At 38.5% G+C, this 26,565-nt stretch overlaps 1 protein-coding gene across 3 annotated transcripts; it reads left to right on the top strand.

The window, feature by feature from the left end:
- The first annotated feature begins 1,295 nt into the window (after positions 1 to 1,295).
- fes (FES proto-oncogene, tyrosine kinase) lies at positions 1,296 to 21,419 on the top strand. Of its 3 annotated transcripts, none has more exons than XM_056751051.1 (20): positions 1,296 to 1,457; positions 2,111 to 2,164; positions 2,400 to 2,626; positions 3,454 to 3,627; positions 7,224 to 7,320; positions 11,405 to 11,588; positions 12,011 to 12,148; positions 12,709 to 12,828; positions 14,416 to 14,538; positions 16,016 to 16,208; positions 17,362 to 17,445; positions 17,554 to 17,763; positions 18,420 to 18,542; positions 18,622 to 18,675; positions 18,885 to 19,003; positions 19,083 to 19,177; positions 19,254 to 19,377; positions 20,455 to 20,612; positions 20,725 to 20,856; positions 20,987 to 21,419. In XM_056751051.1, exons 3-20 carry the CDS (start codon positions 2,402 to 2,404, stop codon positions 21,118 to 21,120), a joined length of 2,487 nt encoding a protein of 828 aa, XP_056607029.1. In that variant the 5' UTR covers positions 1,296 to 1,457; positions 2,111 to 2,164; positions 2,400 to 2,401; the 3' UTR covers positions 21,121 to 21,419. The 3 variants fall into 3 exon arrangements, with proteins under 3 accessions (XP_056607029.1, XP_056607022.1, XP_056607036.1); XM_056751044.1 differs by having other exon boundaries at positions 17,527 to 17,763; XM_056751058.1 differs by having other exon boundaries at positions 17,527 to 17,763; positions 20,971 to 21,419.
- The last annotated feature ends 5,146 nt before the right edge of the window (positions 21,420 to 26,565 follow it).

Below are 26,565 nucleotides of genomic sequence, written 5' to 3'. Positions count from 1 at the left end.
ATATTCACACGAGATATATCCAGCTGCAGCCTCGCAGCATCACATGTTTCTGGACACACGATCCAGCCCACCAGTCTCAGTCCGGAAATGACCATATATGGTTAGGTGCGGATTGCGCTACCAGAAGCTTTAGTAGTTTGCCTTCTTAGAGTGGCTCTTGAGATGTAATTGTAATGTATGTAGTCTGGCTGACTTAAAAACTGTGACTGCAACAGTTTGTACACCGTTGAGGTAATTATTTCCCCTAAAATGGACAAAAGTTGCACATACTCACATACTCACATGCACATACTCACTGTCTAAACTGACAAAGTAAACTAACAGTTAAGTGTCTTAAAGTAACGTATCACCAACCATAAATTAATGAACTATGGAAGAATTGGAAAGAAAAATAATAACCAATAATAAAGACAGACATCCCTCACAACACCTAACGTTAAAACAGAAACTATTGAACACTATAACGACATTTATAATATGTGAAAGACGTGCACATAATAGTTGCGTTAAACACCTAACGTAATATATACATTTAAAACAACAACATAAACATAAAGCACATTTCTATACATAAAAACAACAACTGGACAGAACTCGCCATTCCCTCCGCCATACTGTTCTCGTCCGTGGCCCGCCCCTTCCGGCCTGAAACTGTTGGTCTGGATCGTGTGCCATAAAACAAGTGGCTGCGGGCCTGCAGCTGGATACAATTGATTCACACCAGCGATGGAATTGACGCGCGGCAGCCGCCTTTAACCCGATTTGGCTACCGCAGCCTTCCCCAAATCATATAATATTTGTATCTTTACCTGCACATGTGGTGCCCGCGGAAGTTGCGGGGTTTTGGATGCACGAGCACCGCTTGCGCACCCAACGAAGCGGACCGCGTTTCAAATCAATTTATACCTTTATATAACATTCCCCCCTGATTTTTTATATCTCGATAAGTTCAAATAAACCTATCCTACCATACAAATATTTAAGCTGGCAAACGTACAAAATCAGCAGGGGGTCAAATAATTATTTAACTCACTGTATTAGTATACATGGTATATTATATTAAAATGAGGGATAAATTCTATTAAATCTAAATATATGTACTGAATATAAATCTTACATTACTTTTTTAACATATAGCCTATTCTCATTTAAATATTATTTGATTGATTTATTCACATTAAAGTGTCATAAAAGTTGTAAATAAATATTATAGACCATGGCAAGTGCGTCGATGTGTGTAGGGTGTGTGTGCGTCGCCGCAGTTGCGCGCGCGTTGTGGATGGTCATGTCTTCCTGCTTCAACACATCGGAGGAGTCAGCTGCTCTTCACCTCTCCATACAGTGCTGCTTATATTCAACATACTGCGCTGTTTTATTTCAACCTTCTCTTTTGCTTTTATTTCCAGCGCATTGTTTTAATGGATACAAACCAATGAGAAGAGACGTGACAGCCGGAGGTGAGAATTTACAGCATGTCATTTCTCTTCTAAAAAGATTCGCTTGCTGATAGTCGATGTGTAGCCTAATGTCCAGGCGTTTATAACAAGATTATTCTGTTAAAAACGGCGACCAGGCTATAATAATATCATGTTTGTAACCATGTACATCGGGTGACTGACAGGACCCTTATAATGGGATGTGCGTCAGACAATAAACATTTGGACTTCATTTGTCGCTCATGTAACTTTCTTCTATTATTCATGTAAACGTCTGTGTTTACTAATCGCATAAAATTGATCAATTTTGCATGTTAACACCAAGGTTGCTGGATTGTTGTATGCAGCTCTCTATAAAACGAAAAGATCGTTTAATGCTTTGTAAATTATTAACTTTACATATTATATTTTTCCTCATGACTCAGTTTTACAGTGAGACTGTTTGCCTTCTATGGCAGTTCATGTTTCAAATGCCACTGTGATATAGGAAGTGGTCATTATGTACAACGTCCCTTTTTGCCCCGAATTGCACCGCATGGAAGTGAAAGTATATGAACTTCCAGTCTATTAGATTAGAAATTGACTGGTCACGTGAACATGAAACGTTTGAGTGTTGGCTTTAAACTGAATGCAAATGGATCATAAAATATCATGTTTTTTTACTTTTTTTGTAGATCTTGGTTTGTGCCGTTTCTCATAGAACTTTTGCCAACAAACCACACACTCAGGTATTTGAAACAACTTTGTGTGATCACTTTGTCTAGCAATTATTACTTCAGTTCAGAATGTTTTTTTGTATTCAAGGTTGGGTAAGACGTGGAATAACCCAACCGTTGGGTTAAATTAACCTAGGAAATTTGTGGTTAAGTGGTTGAGTTTCTTCATATCTGACCCAGAAAATGTTGGTTCAATTTATCCTATTGGTTGGGCTTGTCCATATAAGGATATTTGGGTGTGCTGCAGGTATGGCCTTTGCAGAGGATTTATGGTGTCCTCAGGGTCATGCGGCCCTGATGAAACTCCAGGACTCTGAGCTGCGTCTGATGGAGGTCATGAAGAAGTGGATGACGCAGCGGGCGAAGAGCGATCGCGAGTTCTCCACGCAGCTGCATCAGATGTCAGCAATGGTGGAGAAGCTGGAAGGCTCTCAGTCCGGTGGAGGTCTGGACTACATCAGCCAGTTTAACAAAGTAGGAACTGTTTCAATGTTCCTTCAATGTTAGATGTTTAATTTCAGAAGATTCTATGGCTATAGCTTTATATATGCTAGGCTTCTATAGCTTTCCTGTAGCTCAGTGGCAAGATCATTGTGTTATTGTGGGTTCGATTCCCAGGGGATTGCAAATACCTATTTAAAATGTATAGGATACAGCAATGTAAGTCGATGATATATGATATGATATGATATATTTCTAGATTTCATAGAATGCCATAAATTTTGTGGCCCCCTTGGATCCATCTTGGAGTCCACCAGTGGGCCATGGCCCCCAGTTTGAGAAACATTTCCTGAAATACATGGTGGTTTTGGAGATCTTTCAATGGTGTTTAGATATTATAAAGATCATTAAATTCTAGTTGAGTGTAAACACAAGCATAGTTTTTATAGATCCAAACGGAAACATTTAGAAGTTTGACCAATCCTTTGAATAAAGGTGTTTGGTTTGTCAAACCATACTCGATGTTCTGTTTGACATACAAAAGTAAAATGAACTAATATCAAATATTATTCTACTCTAATATTATTATGCTAAATGGGATAGTTTACTCACTCTCAGGTCTTTCCAAACCTGTATGACTTTCCAAAAGAAGATATTTTGAGTATGTTGGGAAGTAAACTATATTGGACCCCATTGACTTCCAATATATGAACACAAATCCACTCAAAATATCTTCTTTTGTGTTTCACAGAAGAAAAAGAGTCATAAAAAGGCTTTGAACAACACAGGTAATAAAATGTTGACCAAATTTAGATTTTTGAGTGGACCGTCCCCTTAAAGAGACTTTCCCATTCTCGCAGTCGTGGAACGTGTTGGTCAGTCAAACGCAGAGCCTCAGTGGAATCCTGCGCAAACGCTCCGAGGAACTGTTGGTGGGTCCGCTCAGCAAACTCACCCTCCTCATTCGGGACAAACAGCAGCTGAGGAAGACGTATGGGGAACAGTGGAACCTTCTCAACCAGGAGCTCAGCAGGGTCAGCGCTACATTTAAAGATCACTTTCATAACAACTCACAGATGTTTTTCATCGTCACTATTCACTCTGGCATTTCTTTATCTAACTTTCCTCTCATTTCTCTCCTTTCTGCATGTGTTTGCGTGTTCGACACTAGCTAAAAAAGTGCGTAAATAAAAGTACATAAACAAATATGAAAAAAACATCACGTTAGTCAAACTGCTTTCTTACATCACAGATTGAGGTTTTGAGTTGTAAAGACATGTCCGCAGATGAGGTAATCATGACGTAGTAGCATCTTAGCAAACTGATTTCAAAGGAGTTCGTAACTGTTTCGAGGTAGCTAATTTGTTAATTTGTCTAATTTCTTAGAAAGAAGCAACACTGAAGCTCCTCCCCTAACCCCACCCCTAATCAAAACATCAGTGGTGCGACAGCAAATCATACTAAAACATATATACAGTATTGTTCAAAATAATAGCAGTACAATGTGACTAACCAGAATAATCAAGGTTTTTAGTATATTTTTTATTGCTACGTGGCAAACAAGTTACCAGTAGGTTCAGTAGATTCTCAGAAAACAAATGAGACCCAGCATTCATGATATGCACGCTCTTAAGGCTGTGCAATTGGTCAATTAGTTGAAAGGGGTGTGTTCAAAAAAATAGCAGTGTGGCATTCAATCACTGAGGTCATCAATTTTGTGAAGAAACAGGTGTGAATCAGGTGGCCCCTATTTAAGGATGAAGCCAACACTTGTTGAACATGCATTTGAAAGCTGAGGAAAATGGGTCGTTCAAGACATTGTTCAGAAGAACAGCGTACTTTGATTAAAAAGTTGATTGGAGATGGGAAAACCTATAAAGAGGTGCAAAAAATGATAGGCTGTTCAGCTAAAATGATCTCCAATGCCTTAAAATTGAGAGCAAAACCAGAGAGACGTGGAAGAAAACGGAAGACAACCATCAAAATGGATAGAAGAATAACCAGAATGGCAAAGGCTCAGCCAATGATCACCTCCAGGATGATCAAAGACAGTCTGGAGTTACCTGTAAGTACTGTGACAGTTAGAAGACGTCTGTGTGAAGCTAATCTATTTTCAAGAATCCCCCGCAAAGTCCCTCTGTTAAAAAAAAGGCATGTGCAGAAGAGGTTACAATTTGCCAAAGAACACATCATCTGGCCTAAAGAGAAATGGAGGAACATTTTGTGGACTGATGAGAGTAAAATTGTTCTTTTTGGGTCCAAGGGCCACAGGCAGTTTGTGAGACGACCCCCAAACTCTGAATTCAAGCCACAGTACACAGTGAAGACAGTGAAGCATGGAGGTGCAAGCATCATGATATGGGCATGTTTCTCCTACTATGGTGTTGGGCCTATTTATCACATACCAGGGATCATGGATCAGTTTGCATATGTTAAAATACTTGAAGAGGTCATGTTGCCCTATGCTGAAGAGGACATGCCCTTGAAATGGTTGTTTCAACAAAACAATGACCCAAAACACACTAGTAAACGGGCAAAGTCTTGGTTCCAAACCAACAAAATTAATGTTATGGAGTGGCCAGCCCAATCTCCAGACCTTAATCCAATTGAGAACTTGTGGGGTGATATCAAAAATGCTGTTTCTGAAGCAAAACCAAGAAATGTGAATGAATTGTGGAATGTTGTTAAAGAATCATGGAGTGGAATAACAGCTGAGAGGTGCCACAAGTTGGTTGACTCCATGCCACACAGATGTCAAGCAGTTTTAAAAAACTGTGGTCATACAACTAAATATTAGTTAAGTGATTCACAGGATTGCTAAATCCCAGAAGAAAAAAAATGTTTGTACAAAATAGTTTTGAGTTTGTACAGTCAAAGGTAGACACTGCTATTTTTTTGAACACACCCCTTTCAACTAATTGCCCAATTGCACAGCCTTAAGAGCGTGCATATCATGAATGCTGGGTCTTGTTTGTTTTCTGAGAATCTACTGAACCTACTGGTAACTTGTTTGCCACGTAGCAATAAAAAATATACTAAAAACCTTGATTATTCTGGTTAGTCACATTGTACTGCTATTATTTTGAACAATACTGTATAAGATCGTACAAATTTATGTGAATTAGTTGCCTTATAAAATAATGACAAATTTCTGTGAGATTGTGTTGAAAATACACAATACGATGTCGATTCATAACTTACGAGGTGAATTTTTATAAATTCATACCTAATTTGCCTTCCCAGTGAGCTCTGTTCTTGCTTTTCCTATTAATTGTACATTTTTGTGTAATTCAGATCTTACGAAATTATGCACAATCCACATTTTGTAAAATGCTTAGGTCATACTGCACAGTAAGTGGCTTACGAATGTTTCGAAACGCGAGGCGTGCCGTTTTTTATGTTGCAAGGCAACAACCGAAACAGCTGTACTGTAAATCAAGGAACATAGCGCAAGCTCTCTAGTTGCTGTTGACTGTCATATTAGCAGAAACTTTGAAACTGGTAAAGCAGAGGGTGCTCGCTCTGACCTTCCTCGGTTAACCTGGGACGGCCACCACAAGTTTCTGCTCCTTCATTGTCATCTCGGAACGTGTCAAGCAACTATAAAGTTCCGTCACCACTACGGAAGCCCCGCCTCTCGGTTCATTCGATTGGACAATGGAAAAAAGGGGCAATTACGTCAACCGCTTTTCTGCTCAGAGTTCAGTTTTTTCAACATCTGGCGCTCAGAGCGCTCCACAAAAAACGTGAAAGGCTCCCTGCCAAGTGAAACCAAGTCAAAGCATCTTTGTTCTTTTCTTGTGTTATTTCCGGAGTCTGGTTTTATTAGCACATCTCTTGATCAATCAGATTTAAGGACTAGAATCAACTGTTTTTCCCTAGCTAATCCCACATCAGATGACACACGTTTTGTTTGGTTATTAAGAAACACTAGCTTGGTTTCCATGTCACCACTCTTTGTTTTAATCTTGGGTTCGATTTCTTTGTGGTTGATGTAGGTGAAGCAAGAATAGCCTTCAAATGTAACTTTCTGTTGAGATTAATGTGCAAACGTTTGCAAAGATGAGGAAGTGGAAAAATGATTTTGCATGTTACTGTTTAAAGCATGTGCTTTATCAGTTTTAACACTTTTTTTTCCAGTACGTGGTGTTGTAAAACGGTCTTTTGTTTGTGGCATGTGCCTGTTTTAGTGCTGTTTGCTAAGGCAAGAAACATTGTGCATGCTATTTGTGGACAAAACGATAGCAGTCATGTTCTTTTCATCTGAGCCTAGACATACTCATGCCATGGAGCTTCCAAGAACACTATAAGAACTTAAAAACTACTCGGAATGCTTTAAAACACCCAAGGCAATGCTAAACGTTTCAGACACAACTTGTGAATATGAGATGTTTTTGAGGAAGGGAGTTCATAACCGTCGCTTTTCACGGTCATTGTCATAAGGTTTTTGACCTACTTCTGCAACACTGGTCTGTCATTTCTTCCTTTTGACCTGTTTGTTTTGCCTGCTTGGGTTGTTGGTGTATTTTTAGCAAAAGGGAAATAAACACGTTCATTTGATATCCTTTGTGTCAATGCTCGATTGGATTTTGATTTTCCTTTCGTTTCGTGTACTGTTGTGGAAGGTTAGATCACCCAAACAGAGCTGGACCGACTCAAGTCCAGTTACAGACAGCTGGTACGGGACGCAGCTCAGGCCAAGCGGAAGTACCAAGAAGCGATCAAAGGTAGTATGTCTTCATGGTTTACAGTTCTTCAAAATGCCTAGCCACTTTAATTTCGTTTTACTGCACAACAGCAGCTATTATTGACACGTTTTGACCATAAGCTTCAATGTGTCTTAGAGCTTTTGTTATAAGGACTTTGATAGATTTATATTTATAAACTCTTAACGTTTTTCTGCATATGTACAGTCTGTTTTGAAAATCCGTTTATTTAGAAGAAATGAGTCTGATCAGGAGCCGGTGGAATTGTTTAGTGTTTAAACATTGTGTGCTTTGTCTACTTGGGCAGTAGTTGAAGAACCTGTCCTTACACTTTTTTGTGTCTAGATTTAGAAGTGACACCAGGAAACCAATGTTACAGAAAGTGATGCTGTTCAACAGATGAACAAAGAAACTGATGGTGGTTTGCTCTTGTGGGCATGCTGTAAACTCTTAGCAGAAACCTGTTTCTTTGTATCAAACTGGCAGACAACAAAGAAGGAATTATTTGCCTTTTAAAAACTAACCGTAGTCTGCGTTCAAATATGATGAACGGAACAGATATGCAAAGTGGTGGCTTTTTTGCAAGCATCACTAGATTATAGGGTTTGATATCTCGCTCAAGTAGAATTTTAAACAGACAGTTCACCCAAAATCTTTAAATCTACCATTATTCGTTCACCCTCATGTCGTTTAAAACCTGTCTCAGACGTTTTTTCCATAAAACACAAAAAAAGATATTTTGAGAAATGTCTTGGTGGTTTTGTGTCCGTATAATGCATCTCAATTGGGCCAGGTAAGTGTTCTTTGGTTAACAACATTCTTCAAAATATCTTCTTTTGTGTTTCCCAGAAAAAGTAATAGATGTGGAATGACCCCAGGGCCAATAAATAACACAATGTAACACGTTTTTTTAAATGTTGTTTTTATGCTTTAATTTGTACAGCTTCTGTATGAAGTTTAAAATGCTAAATACGAAAATCACATTAATCTTCATTTCAATCATAGAGAAACTAACAGATATTTTTTATACAATTCAGTATTATTACTCAAACTCAGAAATTGCAAGGCACTGGCATAACACTTAGCTCAAAACAAAAGTTTAAAGAGTAACTATTATAGTGTGTTGTAAAACCGAAAGTGAATGAATAACAAAGTTATTGGCTTGGGAAAAAAGAGTCGACTCTGAATCATGTGAACGAGTCGTCTGACGATGTAATTTCAGTTCTGAGTCAGATTTGCATCACTCTGTGTAATGGCCACCTATGTTTCATTTGTGGCACTGCATGCTGTAGGCGGTAGACCAATTATGCGGTAGAACAATCAAAGCAGACTAGACCATCTGATCAATAAGATCAGAGTATGATGACAGAAAGGAGGGAATTAGACGGATGAATCGCCGAACGAATCATTTGAGTAACTGCCTATTGTTTGAAAATAAAAATAAAATGACACCGTGTATGTACGTAAACTTGTTGTCGGAAACTCCATAAACCAAAGTTGGACCGTAAAAATCACAAATGATTAACTTTTTAACATAACAGCTTCTAAAACTGAGTCGCGTACATTTGGTAGTTAATGTCTTTTTTATGACTAATACTGTCCTCATGAACCAAGTTCCAGACGTAGTCACCCATCATCACTTCAACCCAACTTTCCTGTGCTACAGAAATTTCTAGAATTTTCTGATAGTAAAAAATGCAAGAAAATATTAATAAAAATATATGATTTTTTTTACAGTTCTTTTGCAATATACTAGTGGCGACCCCAAATAGTTGAAAATTCTATGCTTTGATAGGAGGAGCCTGATTCAACTACCAATTTCACATTTGAATCTTTGCAGAGGAGTAATGCATGGGGATCATGCCATTTTGGTTATATGGGCAGTGGCGTAGCAGACGGTCACGCACTGCGTGGGCAAAAATATTATTTATGATGTAAAGAAATTGGACATTCTTAAGGTTGGGTACGGAAACCCCCGCCGCATGCGAGCGCAAGGTATGGCTACGACCCAGCGCAGGATCACACCTCTCTATGCCGATATATCGTAATTAATGATATAAGCTCAGAACCTACTTCAGCTAAATATACAGTTGAAAGAAAAAGCATGTGAACCCTTTGGGCTTACTTGGATTTCTTCATAAATTGGTCATAAAATGTGTTCTGATCTTCATCTAAGTCACAACAGTAGAGAAACACAGTCTGCTTAAACTAATACCGCAAAAACATTATACGTTTTCATGTTTTTATTGAACACAACATGTAAACATTCCTAGTGCAGGGTGGAAAAAGTATGTGAACCTTTGGGTTTAATAACTGGTTGACCCTCCTTTGGCAGCAATAACCTCAACCAAACGTTTCCTATAGTTGCAGATCAGACCTGCACAACGGTCAGGAGAAATTTTGGACCATTCCTCTTTACAAAAGTGTTTCAGTTCAGCAATATTCTTGGGATGTCTGGTGTGAATCGCTCTCTTGAGGTCATGCCACAGCATCTCAATCGGGTTGAGATCAGGACTCTGACTGGGCCACTCCAGAAGGCGTATTTTCTTCTGTTGAAGCCATTCTGTTGTTGATCTACTTCTATGCTTTGGGTCGTTGTCCTGTTGCATCGTCCATCCTCTGTTAAGCTTCAGTTGGCGGACAGATGGTCTTAAGTTTTCCTGCAAAATATCTTGATAAACTTTGGAATTCATTTTTCCATCGATGACAGTAATCCGTCCAGGGCCTGAGGCAACAAAGCAGCCCCAAACCATGATGCCCCCTCCACCATATTTCACAGTCTGGATGAGGTTTTGATGTTGGTGTGCTGTGCCTTTTGTTCTCCACACATAGCGTTGTGTGTTCTTTCCAAACAACTCAATTTTGGTTTCATCTGTCCACAGAATGTTTTGCCAGTAGTGCTGTGGAACATCCAGGTGCTCTTTTGCAAACTTCAAACGTGCTGCAATGTTTTTTTGGACAGCAGTGGCTTCCTCCGTGGTGTCCTCCCATGAAGTCCATTCTTTTTTAATGTTTTCCTTATTGTAGATTTGTCAACAAAAATGTTAGCATGTGCCAGAGATTTCTGTAAGTGTTTAGCTGACACTCTAGGATTCTTCTTCACCTCATTGAGCATTCTGCGCTGTGCTCTTGCAGTCATCTTTACAGGACGACCACGCCTAGGGAGTGTAGCAACAGTGCTGAACTTTCTCCATTTGTAGACAATCTGTCTTACCGTGGACACATGGACATCAAGGCTTTTAGATATACTTTTGTAGCCCTCTCCAGCTTTATGTAAGTCAACAATTCTTGATCGTAGGTCTTCTGAGAGCTCTTTTGTGCGAGGCATGGTTCACATCAGACAACGCTTCTTCAGAACAGCAAACTCAAAACTGGTGTGTGTTTTTTATTGGACAGGCCAGCTTAAATCAACACATCCAATCTCATCACATTGATTGGACCCCAGGTTGACTGACTCCTGGCTCCAATTAGCTCTTGGAGAAGTCATTAGCCTAGAGTTTCACATACTTTTTCCACCCTGCACTATGAATGTTTACATGTTGTGTTCAATAAAAACATGAAAACGTATAATGTTTTTGCGGTATTAGTTTAAGCAGACTGTGTTTCTCTATTGTTGTGACTTAGATGAAGATCAGAACACATTTTATGACCAATTTATGAAGAAATCCAAGTAAGCCCAAAGGGTTCACATACTTTTTCTTTCAACTGTATACTAAAACATTGATGCCACAGGAAAATAAATATGACCGCAATAAAGGTTGGGGGAAACAGATTTTTTTTTACACTTTGTAATGAAAGAATTTTCAATTTTGGCTGAACTGTCCCTTTTTGCAAAGTAAATAAATTTCATTCATCCAAAACTGTAGTGTTGTTTACTACATGACTCTCTGGAATACTCGACTCTGATCAGTCACGACATTCCGGGGTAAAACACACCACTCAAACGGGTATAGACGTCAGCTTTGAATTATCTTTTAAAGCAACTGTGCTTTCTATTGCGACAAGTTGGCAGTCCCAGACGGCCTACAGTTTTGATGACACAATGTTTCCTTTCTTTCTCATTTCACCTGTTTGTGTTTGTGTGTGTGGATGATTCTTTGCCCAGACAAAGAACGCGAGAAAGCGAAGGAACGATACATCAAAGCTACCCTGAAGCTACACGAGCATCACAATGAGTATGTGCTGTCGGTGAAGGCAGCTCAGGTGCATCATCAGCTCCACTACGGCAAGAGTCAGCCAGCGTTACTGGGAGCTCTGCAAACGCTGCACGAGGAAATGATGCTCGTACTGTGAGTCCCCTTTGTGTGTACATCATCGCAATGTTTGGTTTGCATCATGTTTCCCAGATAAGTAAATTCCTCAAGATTAAAAGCAGTTTCATGAGAACCGCCGTGCTTTATTGCACTTTTATAGCAGCGTGATGTTAAAAAGGTTGCTATTAAAATACCATTAATGCTTTGTAAGCAGCTTTGGATAAAAGAAAAACAAAAGATTTCAAAAGATTTGCTTTGTACTCACACCCGACCATTTTTTGACACAATCTTTTATTCAGTATACTGTATATATACATGCTCTATCTGGCATCATAGAGGAAACGCCATTTTTACAACTTCTGCTTTTCTGAAATAATATTAAGTCAGCCTTTCCCACACGCAATGTAAATTACTCATACAGTAAGTGAAAGACTGACTTGGCATGTTTGTTTTGTTAGGAAAGAGATTCTGCAGGAATATTTCGACCTGTCTAGTCTCGTGCACCATGAGGTGGTGAGCGTTCACACTGAAATGGCAGACGCCCTGAAGGTCATCCAACCTCACCGAGAATATGAGAACTTCATTCAGCAGAACAGGCATCTGACTCTCTTCTTGCGTTCCCAGTCTCTGTTCAACACAACATCTAAAGAAAAGAGCGAACACAAAGGCTCAACCTTTGTGTAGCATTTGATACACTTTTTATTGTGATGACAAAATAAGTGACTGTCTTTATTGGTTTTTGGGCATGTAATTGACATTTTACAATCCTTAAGAAAGCACTTTTTTTCTAAATATGAGACTTGAGGAACATCACAAGGAATTTATTATTAATACTTAAAGTACCATAATGCAATGTTTCAAGAGTAAAGTGCAGTAGGACAGAATCTCGAGAGATGTACGTATATCCCGTAATCTTGTCTTTGTGTTACAAGGAATCCTTTTCATAGTATTATAAAATACAAAATGCGACATACCATCCAGTTAAGAGTCTTAGCCTTAACCTAAATCGAAGCCTAGTCTTCACCTACTTTATATAGTTCAATTAAATCTCAATACATGAAGTCCTTTATTTTTTCCTGCTGATTAAAATACATTTGGTGTTAAATGCAGTTTTGTGCCTTTGGTGAGATTTTTGTCTGTGTGTGTTTTCTTGTAGATCAAGAGGAGAGATTCCCGCGTGTTTGGAGTTTGACAGCAGTTTGCTGGAGGAAGCTGACGGTCTGAAAGCAGAAGAACTGCAGCTCAATGAGCTCACGGTGGAGGCGATCCAGCATCGGTCAGTCTCTTCTTATTTTTGCTCAACAGAAGACAGAAGTAAATACAAAACCGGTGGGATTCCCGTTTGCAATTCTATTAAAAACTATTCTAGTAACCGAAACACAAGTGTATACAAAGGGCCAAGATTTACTGGTTTTAGGTCAAATTGATTTAAAAAGTGCTGAAATATCAGTTGAGGGTAAAAAGTGACGACATGCTTTTTCATGGACCCGGCTTACAAAAAAAGGTTTTTAAAATTCCCATAATGTTATGAAAACGTTGTATCTGAATGTTTTCTATTTCTACATGTTGAAAAGGTCCATTTTTTGTTTTATATGAACGCTACAGGAACATTCTGTTTTATCAAAATGAAAATGTAATGAATTTCTGAATGTATTGTACAAGTTTAAGATGTCCAGTTTTTTTAATGCTTAACGAACGTTGTATCTTGGTTCACATGAACGTTACAGGAACATTCCATTCTATCAAAATGAAAACATTATGAGAAAGTTCAAAAAACATACTAACGTTTACATAACTTTTAAATAACGTTGCTGAAGGTTATGAAATTGGGGACATTCCCTCATAGCTGGGGAGGCTTGGACAGTGCCTAACAGGAAAACCAGGTGGTGTGTGACAATAAAGTCACTACCTCTCGAGTTCACACTGGTGTCAGAGGTGTGAACACTGATTGAATTTATAACATAAACGACCGACGTATTCATGTTAAACAGTACCCATACAATATTCGTCCAATCACTGCATTGAATCTGTATGCCGTCTGTAAGCAATAATGTGATGTCATACCCAGCGTTGGGTAAGTTACTCAGAAAAAGTAATGAATTACTAGTTACTAATTACATATTCAATAATGTAATTAGATTCCTGTACAAATGACTCTCTCCAAAAAGTGTTTAATTACTTATAACTAATTAAGTTTTACATCAACCTTGATTGGAATTGATTCAAGGATAGACATGAAATGGCTTTTTTAATTCATTCTAATAAATAATAAATAACTATTATTATTATTAACTGACCAAAGTATACAAGTGTGAGGAGGATGCATTGAAGCATACATTTAAAAGTAAGACTTATAATTTTGATGTCATTTCCTCTATTGAATATATTACACAGTATTTAGTTCAATTACATCAGATGTAACTTATTAAGTTACAGAAATAATAAAAGAAATCGCTTCATTTACTTTTTTTAAGGAAAAGTAAGTAGATTATAGTAACTAATTACTTAGTAACTAGTTATACCTGACACTGGTCCTACCTGCCGGTCAGCCTACGTATTTAAATAACTTTGCACGCTGCTTCCACATATACAATGGGGTGGCAAAACCTCTATGAGTCCCAACAGTAATCTTAAATAAGGTGTTAAATATTATTGTTTTTATGTGCTTTGTACTGTAATGTTGTTTCACCGGTGAATAAGACATGATGAGGCAAGGCTTTGGATGGAGGTCTGATTGGAGCTGCCTTGCTGCTTGTCGCTATTAAGCTGTCTACCCTAGCTTTATGTGTTCATATAGTACTGTATCTTCACACGTAAACGAGCATTATGTTGTGTTTCTCTTTTCATCGTGTGTATGTCACAGACTCACTGCTTTGGAGGAAGAGCTCATGGGTCTTGCCAGTACTCTGGGTTCTCAACAGGCTACTGTCAATCAGCTGGAGTTGGACCTGGAGGCTGAGGAACGGTCTGCAAACATAGGACAGAGGTGAACCTGTGAACTCTGGATTTTCAACTTTAATGCACATTTTACTCGGTGTAGAGATTTCAGCGGCATCTAGCACTGAGGTTGGGAATTGCAACCTACGGCTCACTCCACCCCTCCCTTTCTAAGCACTATGGAGGCTGACACAGGACTAAGATGTAGTTTTCGCTTCTTTGCCGAAGGATATAACGTATTTACAAAACACACTCTGTAGAGCAGTTTGTCCGTTTAGGGCTACTGTAGAAACAACATGGCGAATTCCATGCAAGGGGAACCAAGGGTTTATGTAGACAGAAATAGCTCATTCTAAGGTCATAAAAACATAACGCTTCATTATGTAAGGTCTTTATACACCTGTGAAGATATAGTTATGTATATTATATTGCATGTCAATAGATCTTCCAAAATATTACACATAGCACCTTTAAAGGTAGGAAGAAGTTCCACCATGTCCAGACGACCGACAGATGCCCATCCCCAATTTGAGATTACACCAGATACAGCTGCAGACTGACTGACCATCCCAGCTCCATCTAAGGCAATTCCACCAGCTGCCAAGAGAAATATGACCATCGGACCATCCCAGCTCAGACCACTACATCCCCAACCAAGAGCAAAGACGGACTATTTGTCTTATTAATGCTGAAGTTACAATATTTGGTATTAAATGCTAAACTAAAATCACATGTCACCAGTCTGAGTGCAGCTATGACACGTCAGAGGGGATCTGGCCCTCCCGGTTGAGCCTGGTTTCTCCCGAGGTTTTTTTCTCCATTAATCAATCATTGGAGTTTGGGTTCCTCGCCACAGCAGGGCAGTGTTGGCCTGCTCACCGGGAGACTGCATTCATTCATTTATTTATTTAGAAATTAGAGGTTATTTATTAGAATGAACTTACTCGTTGTATAAATACCATGCACTGTGCTGTGTTTTAACTTTTCTGTTTTTCCTGTTTGCCCCTGTAAAGCTGCTTTGAAACAATACACATTGTGAAAAGCGCTATATAAATAAACTTGAATTGAATTGAATTGAATTAAAGGTGCAATATGTAAGATTTCCCCCCAATTCAACATCCCAAAATATCTACCACAGCGTTTTATATTTTGTTTGCTAATATACTGTACTTGATAAATTCCAGATGTTTACAACATTTAAAATTGAGAGATTGTTATTGTTTTGGGACTTCTTCCCATATTGCGCGTTCCAAAGTCTTGTTTTTGGAAGGTTGTCAATTAACAAGACATTGCTTTCCAAAGTGGCTCATAATTCAGTCCTTTCTGGTACAGTCACCCTGGTGCAGCTAATGTACTTGCAAGAGTATATCCCAGAAGCTGTTCTGATTCAAGTATCGCCCATGTCGGATTCAAACCTCTAAACTTTTTCTTAAACGAAGATTAAATCGAATCATTTTAATACAGTACATGAAGACATCACACAGTCAGATTCATGAATGTAATTTGCTCATTCTCTGTTCGTTAAGGGTGTATCAGTTCAGCAAGCGTAACGCTCTGGAGGACAGCAGGCAGCAGGTGGTTCTGTCCATGGTGGCTCGAGCTCGGCTGGAGGCTCAGCGGAGGGTTCTTTCTGATAAACTTCAGTCTCTGGGCAGTAAGGAAGCTCCGGGTCTGGACCTGGATGATGATCGGATATCTATAACCTCCAACAATTCAGTGGTGAGCCCACTTTTATCTGTCATTACAGCTTGAGCTCAAATTCTATTATACTTGTTTATCCAGAACGAGTAGGGGACCATATGTTATAGTTATTTTGCTATGTGACATAATAGTCTGACGGGGCTTAGAACCTGAGCATCGAATAGGTATTATTCAACTGTTTAGCGTGAGTCATTTGTCGGGTTGGTTTCAGTACGGGTTTGGACTGGACTGGAAGTTCCTCTGTGTTTTTATAGTAAAGCTCTTTTTATACGATACGAAGAAAATGTGTGTCTCTACTATATAATCCTTTAAAGACTTCAGTAGCTATTGAAGGTGGTTTTAAATGTGATGATAGTGCTGTAAAATGCACATGTACTGTAAGACTATATTACAGGCCGTATCTCAGTGTTCTAACATTGACATTGAAAGATGAGTTGAGTCAGAGAACAAGTAGTAGTCATATCTTAACTGTCATCGCATGCTGTAGATCACAAAACTGCAGTTATAAAATAATCTCTGTAAATCATACACAGCGTATTCAGCTCTTTTCCTAAAAAGTTTTACAGTGCATGTTTTGTAAATGCACACACAAAGTGCTGGGATTCACTGTGCATTATACACATAATGTATACATTTACTCCCTCAATTAAAATATAGTCATTGCAAGAATATGTTGTTTGTAAGTTGTTTACCATTATAATGATCACTCACTGTATGTTTAAAAAGAACAGTTGACCCAGATATGAAAATTCTGTCATCATTTACTCACATTCGAGTTCAAATCTGTGCTTGTTCTGATGAACAAAGGAAAAGATATTTGGAAGAACGCTTGTAACCAAACAGTTCTTGGCCACCATTGACTACCATAGTCGGAAAGAATAGCTTTATAAATGTCTTTGTTCTGATGAACACAAAAGAAGATATTTTGAAGAATGTAGGAAAGCAAACAGTTCTAGGGCACTTTTGACTACCACTGTCATTTTTCCTACTATGGTAGTCAAAAGTGGCCAAGCATTTTCCCAAATATCTTTCTCTGTGTTCAACCAAAAAAGAAATGTATAAAGGTTTGGAGCAACTCAAGGGTGAGAACATAAAAACTGAATTTTCATTTTTGGGTGAAGTGTTCCTTTAACATTTATTCTGATTTTTTTCTCCTGCCGTTTGTTTGTAGCTGGAACGTGACAAAGAGCACAAACTCCTCAGCATGGATGTGATTGTCAGTCACCTCAGCAGTTTATTCAAGCCCAAGTACACGGTCAGTGGCGTTCTCTCTCCTGACTCTTTCTGTCTCGTCTCTGTTCTCCGCTCACTGCTGTACCCAAACGTTTTTCTGTAGAGTAGCGTGTTTTATACATCTCAACAGGTTCCTCCGGTGCTGACGCCTGTGCCAGAGAGGGAGAAGCCCTTGACTCAGCAGGGCTGGTATCACGGTGCCATCCCTCGCCTGGAGGTGCAGGAACTGCTGAAGAATGACGGAGATTTCCTGGTTCGAGAAAGCCAGGGCAAGCAGGAGTATGTGCTGTCTGTGCACTGGAGCAGCCAGTGTCGCCACTTCCTTATTCAGAGCTCAGACGTAAGTGTTTGTGTGAGAGAGAGACAGCAAGTGTGAGGTGGAGAATGACAACGTGTGTAGATGTTGTTTTATTTAGATGGATGACAATACTCGCAAGACAACAAGAGATATAAGGTTCAAATGTGATCATCTTTAAATCTGATTTTTAATAAAGGCATGATATCAAAATAAAATTGTAATATTTGTGTACTGAGTTGCTTATTTTTTATATGATTTTTTTCACTCAGTGAGTTGTGATTGGTCTGTTTACTATTGATCTGTTTTCAGTTTCATTGTAGTTTTATTTAGATTTAAGCTTTTAGTTTTATAAATTTAGTTTAGTTTAGTTTGTGCGTATGTCATTTTATTTTATATTTTTGTTTGTTTGTATTTCTTTATAATTTTGCTATTTAAGTATTTTTGTTTAAATCATTTTAGTGCTTCAGTTTTCAAATTATAATAATTTATAAGCTTATACTGTTGTCAATCGGGTAAAGTAAGGAGAGCGTTGTTATCTCAGATGTTTTATGTTCTTGCTCAATAACCGAAAATGACAGCAAGAAAAGACATCTTTTCAATCACACAGAAATAAAGACCAAAAATGTCCCCTTTTACCTAAAACTGGAACACTCTTTTCTGCTCTTTCATTTATATATTTGTGTGTTGTATGTCTTCAGGGTGTGTATCGTCTTGACGGTGAAGGTTTCTCTTCTGTACCACTGTTAGTGAATCACATCCTCAGCTCCAAAACTGCCGTCACAAAGAGGACAGACATTGTGCTGAAAAAACCCATCCTCAAGGTGGGCCGCTAACCCTCCATCACTTTTATTCCCGCTGTTATTTAACCAAATAAACTTATGGTTATGTACTTCCTTTTAGGACAAATGGGTTTTGGAACATGATGAAGTCGTTCTGGGCCAGAGCATTGGCCGGGTAAGCCCACGGATGATCTTTTTATATCTACTTACAGTATATCTACTATAATTTCTTGATGCTTTTGCTTTTTTTTAAATGTTATGCTGTGGCTTAGTAATTTGTGTGCATGGATAGACACACTGTGCCACGATCACTGTTTTACAAAACCAAAGTGTAAAAAATCCAAATGTAAGAGTTGTTTTACCTTCCTGAATGAATGTCATCAGGGGAACTTTGGTGAAGTGTTCAGTGGACGATTGCATTCGGACAACACACCAGTGGCAGTGAAAGCCTGCAGAGAAAATCTACCATTAGAACAGAAGAATAAATTCCTCATGGAGGCCAGGTTTATATTTACACAACACGCATATAAACACACATAAATGCGCGTCCACGTTTGAACTAAGTTATGATCTCCATCCCAGGATTCTCAAACAGTACGACCATCCAAACATAGTGAAGCTTATTGGCGTCTGCACACAGAAACAGCCAATATATATCATCATGGAACTGGTGCAAGGTACAGTGGTTTTATTGACTATCGTTCACTTTTACAGTTTAAACCGTAATAACGTAATGGCTCATTGCCCCGTCAGGAGGAGACTTTCTGACCTTTCTGCGTACAGAGGGGCAAAACTTAGGGACCAAGATGTTGATCCGGATGGCAGAGAACGTGGTGTCCGGCATGGCCTATCTGGAGGGCAAAAAGTGTATTCACCGGTGAGAGCAAAACAGGAAAATTAAACAATACAATTGATGCAATATTATGTACAAGATTTTTGCCAAGTCAGGATATCCAATCTAGCCGTTCTGCGCTGGCTCCATAAAGTATTAGAAGAGCTCATAAAGAGCTGGCAGATGGTTTTTATTGCGTCTTGTAATGAGACTGCAGCTATTTCTCCATTATGCTGAAGTCTCTTGGTAAAAAGGACCGGTGGTTTGGAGCAGTGTCCCGTAGGAAAATTTTGGTAGAATGAGCCAAGCGGAAATGAAACATCGCAGTTACATTTGGGTCAAATGGTTTGTGTACAAGAGCAGAATTGAATTTGAAAGATGTAGCGTGTCATTTTTATATGATATATAAAAGTTGATTAAGATAACAGACCGAATGAAATGAGTATGTTAAAGCCTGCATGTGCATGATATGTGGAAGACGAGCAAGATGTATGACGGTTATTATTTAAACATCCACCAATATACATCCGTTGAAAAAATTGTGAATTTAATCCGCATTACCAGATGTATTGTGGTCATTTAAATCCAGTGTCTGCTGAATTTCAACAAAATCAAACCTCAGGAGTGACAAAGTCATCCAACAGCAATGTGAAAGACTGAAAGCATGACAAGACACATAAAACCTGTGACAAAATTCAGGTTATCATTTTTTTCCCTTTCCTAAATACATGTAGAAATATTACAAGTTCATGTTTACTTTTAATCAATACAACAGTGAACATGAATTTGTTTTCTTTGCGGTATCTGAGGTCAGAAAAAATACAGAGCATATTTTCTGTTATTTTGACCCGATTTGTTTTCTGCAAATAAATGCAAATAGAAATAAATTTTTCATTTTCATTTGGAAGAAATATTGTTAGTAGTTCACAGAATAAAACAAAACTGATCATTTTACCTAAGTACAGAGCCCTACCTATGTAGTCAAATCTGGAAAAACTGAACATGATTTTGAAACGGTTGGATATTTATTTCTGTGGCTGTATCACTGAAGTTAAAGTTGTTTTCACAAACGAAATGCGTTATTGTATCACCAATTGGATTTCTCCTCCTCTCTCTCTTTAGAGATCTGGCTGCACGTAACTGCCTTGTAGGAGAGGAAAGTGTGGTAAAGATCAGTGATTTTGGGATGTCCCGTCAGGAGCAGGATGGTGTGTATGATGCTACAGGAGGGATGAAGCAGATCCCTGTCAAATGGACCGCACCAGAAGCACTCAATTACGGTACAGAAGCATTAACCATGACACAAGAATCTTCAAAGATATGCTTTACTGTTGTGCTCTGATGTTTTCTTTTTGATTTATGTCTCACTGCTGTCCTCTGGTGGTGTCTCAGGACGCTACACCACTGAGAGTGACGTGTGGAGTTTTGGAGTGTTGCTGTGGGAGACGTTTTCCAGAGGAGTCACTCCATACACCGCACCACACAACATGACTAACCAACAGACCAGAGAAGAGATTGAGAAAGGTAAAACCGCTCATGACTCCACATACCACACACTTGCTGTTAATGTTAAATTATATTATTGTAACGTTGTGTTACAATGAACATCTTATCACTTTGTTTATGTTTGTTTTAAAGTGTTTCTTGTTGGTAGGATACCGCATGCCAGCACCCAAAAACTGTCCAGATGAGATCTACGGCCTGATGTGTCAGTGTTGGCAATACGACCCAAGAAAGCGACCCTCGTTTCACAAACTAAATGCAGATTTATATGCTTTATGCCAGTAATACATTTATCTAATGAAGGAACCAAAGAAAATTAATTTATTAAATTATTTCAAAATTATTCTTCATATTAATATAAAGCAAAACCATCTGTGCCCTCAGACAGCAGCATATTAAACTGAATCAATGTTGATGCAGATTTTTTTGTATATATTTACAGTATTTGAAGTTGGAATGCAGTCCTTCAAATGGTTTGTGTCTTATAACGTTTTAATAATTAATACATTCCTGCAGATGGTGAATTACTTATGATATTTGTTTGTACAAAAATACTGTAAATAAATAAAATATGAAATCATTCAGTGTTCGTCTGCTTAAAAAATGTTTACATATGTACTATAATCCTAGATTGCAGTCGTATTCAACAGGACCTTGTATTTGCCCAAACCAAAATTAAAATAAATTAACTGATTTTTAAATATAATTTTTTAATCCTTTTGTCATAACAAACCAATGTCTTTTGACTGTCTTCCTCTACAAAAACATTAAAGAAGATATTTTAAAGAATGTTGATAATCAAACCCCATTAACTTCCATTGTGTGACACTGAATAAAGACTCACAGACAGGATTTAAATCACATGAAGGTGAATAAATGATGACATTTTTTCAGGTGAACTATCCCTTTAACTGAATGTGGCATTATAATATTTGGTCGGGATGAAATTAAACTACTCCCACATAAACCTGTTGCACAAGGCAATGCATGTCAATGAGTTTATCAGTTTCATCTGAATGTTTTTCAATGATCACTCCCCACATCTTTGAAACACAGACCTGTTCCATCTAATGCAACACAAGGTTCAGACTAGTGCCACCCTAAAACAACACTGAAACACTGATATTAAGTTATATTATCTGGTATGTTTATTAGATACTGCTATGTATGCCAAATGAGTTAGCTTTTTAATACAAATGAAAAACAATCTAAATTATTGCAAGAAACTGTAACGTAATTATAGGAAAACAGGGCTGCGTTCAGCACAGACAAAAACGTTTTTTGAACCGAAACGGTGGTGCGATTGAAAATCCTGTTGAGATGAACTATGGTAGCTGAGAAGGCCATTCTTTGTATTCTTTTTGAATAATTTTCGGAGCCTGATGAAATCGGTGTAATACGTGTTGAGTAGGCCTACTGCAAAATACATCTCTTCTAATATCTTTAATTGTTGCGCATACCGAGCTACAGCGGACACATTTAAACGTCTTTCCTTTTATAAGCTGTCTCTTTAATACCGCATGGGTTAAATTCATGTTTCTTCAGGGCTCTCAAGTTTTGAACTGAGTTCAGAGTGAGGTTTTGGCGGCTGTAGGGTTTTGGTAGGGGACGGGGGTCTGATCTGAAAAATGTGATTTAATTCAGTATTTCTTCGTGCAGGTTTGTGTGTGTCAGTGTGAGAGAAAGAGATAGGTTAGAATTGTTTATAGCAGATGTTGGTAGCAGGTTTTGAGGGCTTCAGCACAGTAGTTTGGCCTATAGGCTACTTCAGTATATTTTATACAGACGATGCATATTATTAATTATTGCATTTGTGTATTTCAAAGATGTCAGGGAAGAGGCAAATAGCAAATTAATATTCCATAATAATGTAGAATATTTTCTGTTTTTTCTTTCCTTCTGAATCAGAGCTAGTACTACACAAATGTCAGAATACTCAACTCAACTCAACTTTATTTATATAGCGCTTTTTACAATTTTCATTGTTACAAAGCAGCTGTACATGAGACACATTTAATACAAGTATGAATTCTAAAGCAGCCCCCCCGGCCAGGCAGATAGTGCAAAACAATATGCAAACGGTGGTGAGGAACCCAAAACTCCCATCGAGAAAAAAAAACTCAGGGGAACCCAGGCCCAACTAGGGGATTCCAGTTCCCCTCTGGCAGAATAGCTGCTGAAATTAGCAGGGATTCAACCTGCTAGCTAGGCTGGTTCACAAACTCTGGTCAAACTGTTAGCTAACCTACCAGCTGCCTGGACACATATATTCTCAATCAATGATGAGATGATTTAATGAACTCATAGGTGGCCACGCTTTCCAAACGGGCTATGTTGCCCTCCGAAGGGCCCCTTTGGAAGGGGACGACCCACAAATTGATTTAAATGCTCTTTTTGACAAGTGAATACACATTAGGAGATACGGTTGCGTTGTTCCATCCAAAGTTTACACATCAAGAGCATAACTCTTCAAAGGGAGTAGTAGGGATGATCACTTTGGAAGGGAAAGCGACAAGGATATGGTCTTCTATTAAGCAAAAATCACGCTTAAAAGATTTGCATAAGCATGATAACGCTTGTAAAAGCCTACGTGACTTTGCAAGCATAAAATAAATTTGCATTTGCAATTTTTTTTGTAAAGGTCTAAATCAAGCTGCAAGCGAAAGAAAACACGTTTTGCATCATTGTATCATTTTTTTGTGACCGTAATTCATGTGTTGTGAAACGGCAACTACCTATAACGTTAAATAATTATGATCTGCATACTTCTGACCTCGTTTTTTGCACCGAAATACGGCCAAGAGCCTTGCGAGTCTGTAAACAATCGTGCGTGCAAAAACAATGGTGTAATGAACTGCAAAACGGATTCATCGCGCAGAACATGTATTTGTGTATGTAAAATAAGCTGCGCTTACAGTTTTTGCACGATTGTCTCAATCATTTGGGTTTGCAAGCAACGAGCGTGAATGTAGAGGCGGGGCTACCTTCTTGTGACCAATCAAATGGGGTTCCTGAAGACTCATTGTTTTCTCATATCTGATTGGTTAAATAACGCGCCAGTCAAGAAATAGTACTTTAACGCATGTACCCAGACAATCAAAGATATTTATAACTTAATATATACGATTTTTTAATCATTTAGCTGATTGACATGTATTGATACTGAATTCTTAGCTTGTGTCTTGTAAAGAAAATCTTGTTTCAAATGTTTTGAATTATCAGTGCTATAAATTCTATACATCATGTAAATCTTCTTAAACCATGAACTATAATCATACAATCTACAATTAAAACAGTTAATACCAAGTTTCTAGGTCTCACGTGTATGCAGTGCTTCTTCCCAATAACCCCAGAATCCATAATTCACAGCAAATGGCTGAGATCTGGTTGTATTCGATACGTTTTTATATTTAAAAACTATTTATGCAGGAAATGTATAAAATGTGGATAGCATGCTAAAATCCTGGGAAAACCTAAACTCCGAAAAAGGCTTAAAGTGGCGGTGCAATGGTGTTTCATGCATTCGGACTTCTTTACAGGAGAGCAGGAGCATGCGCAGACGTCACTTTCCCTTGTAAGCAGGAGAGAGAGAGAGCATACGTTCGCGAAGTTCAGGTGTTGTTTGTTTACTGCATTTGGGTGATGAATGTTATATAAACGGTGGATATTACGCTGGATTTGGTGATCGTTTGAAACTGATATATGGAGCCGTCCCAGCGCTAGAAGATGCCGGACATGCGGTGAGTGTAACTGATGTCTGTGTTTTGTTTACAATGGGTGCGCACGTGCTTTGGTTCAACCTGAGTAAAAAGTTTGCTAAAACCAATTATTGAGCAAGTACACGAAAGAACGGTGTTTAAAACTGTGTCATTACTCTTGCTGGACTCACCACGTATAGCTTGTTATAAAGGTTTGTAATTTGTCCTGTCGGGTCGTCTATCCCGGAGATCCTTATATGGTGTCTTTCGTCTTTTCGTCACATTTTTACACAGAACGAATGATATTTATGACACAGAATATAGTTGTATGTTGTATAATGATTTATGACCGTGCCTGTCAGCATTTGAGACCCGCGTTCGGGGATCTTCTGTACGGTTCGCGTTACGGGAGTTTCCATGAGAAATAACAAAATGACCCAAAATAATATCCAAACACTTCAACACAGCCTCCATTTGAGCTATTTGTGTCTGTTTATGTACAGTATTTGTTTCGTGTTATACAATCTGCCATGTTATCTGTGTTTATTATGCGCTACTGATGTACAGTGAAGATTCTCACACTCAACTGATTGCGAGCAGTTCAAGCACTTTATCTGGCATTGCATTGTGTCCCCTGTAGTGCTTTACCAGAAACCACTCGTTGTCCACATTCTGTACATGCTTTGTTGTCTGTAGGCAGAGCTGCACGTGTGACACATCCAAGATGGATCAAATGTTCCACAGCACTGGAGTTACCAAACATTGTTATTGAAAAAGCTACACCTTCAAACCCAGCCACATTGCTTTCACCGTCTGAAGCAACTCCATACGGCCATGATTGTGCAGAGATTGTACAAAATTTAAGCGTAGAGGAACACTTAGACAATGTACCAATTCTGTTACAGGTTTTTCAATGGTAGAGAGCAAAGTTTGCTTATTTCTAAGAAACAAGGTTTTACTATTTCTTCTATTCCCCACCTTTTTTGTACCCTCAATGCTAATAGGTGAGACAATTGATATTAATTTTACATGCCAGTCCATTATTGTGACATAATAAAAACAAAACTCTAATTAACCAGCCCTAAGAAGACATCAAATGAAAACACCTTATCAATTTGACCATGATAATTAAATATCATCAGACCTTCAGTATGAGACCGGTAAAACACTTACATTACACATAATAGTTTTTTTGACCCATCAGATGATAACTGTTTTAATGATGAGTTGTTATGGGAGGTGAGATTTGTGATGTCGCCATCAGGTGGCACCATAGAGCACAATTGTGAAATAATGAGGAATTAACCAATGTGTGTATTGTATGATACATCAGGACAAGACCAGGGTCCTCAACCACTAGAAACTTCCATGCAGGTGTGTTTCAGGCACAGTCACACACAGACTCATGAGAGTGAATGGTCCATCAGTTGTAGCTACCCTTTCAAAATCCATCCATCCAGTTTGGAACAGCCCTTCCTTGTGGTAGACGCGGCAGTTTCCACTTTAACAAGCACCTCTGGTGTGGCTTTACTCCATTTGGAACACACCCCTTGACCTGTTCAGTTTAGCACTTTAGTATAAATGTGTACTCGCCCCCATGGTTTTAATTACCACTGTTATATCCACTGTTATATGTTTGTCAGCCAGATCTATCCACTTGATAGCCTCATTATCTTTATGTATCAGAGAGTTAAATGTCTGGCTAAAGTTTAATTTTCTAAGCCTAAATTTGGGTAAAACTGAAATTAAAAAATCTGGTCCCCCATCTCTAATAAAAAGATTTTTGCCTTGACAATAACACTACTTCTATTTTTTCATCGGCCACTGTTATGAATTAAGGTTTTCCTCTGGACCCTTCACTGACCTTGGATGCCTACATCCACAAACACCCCAAATCTGCTTTTTCCCAGCCATGTCGAATTGTGCAACTTCACCCTTTTATCAGTAGAAAAGATGCAGAATCATTAGTTCATGCATTGATTACATCTCGCCTTGACTATTGTAACTCAATTTTTCTGGTTTACCAGCTCGC

Source organism: Triplophysa dalaica, chromosome 1, assembly GCF_015846415.1.
Source record: "Triplophysa dalaica isolate WHDGS20190420 chromosome 1, ASM1584641v1, whole genome shotgun sequence".
Lineage (NCBI taxonomy): Eukaryota > Metazoa > Chordata > Actinopteri > Cypriniformes > Nemacheilidae > Triplophysa > Triplophysa dalaica.
The sequence above is the reverse complement of the archived record's forward strand: the minus strand, read 5'-3'. Positions and strand labels throughout refer to the sequence as shown.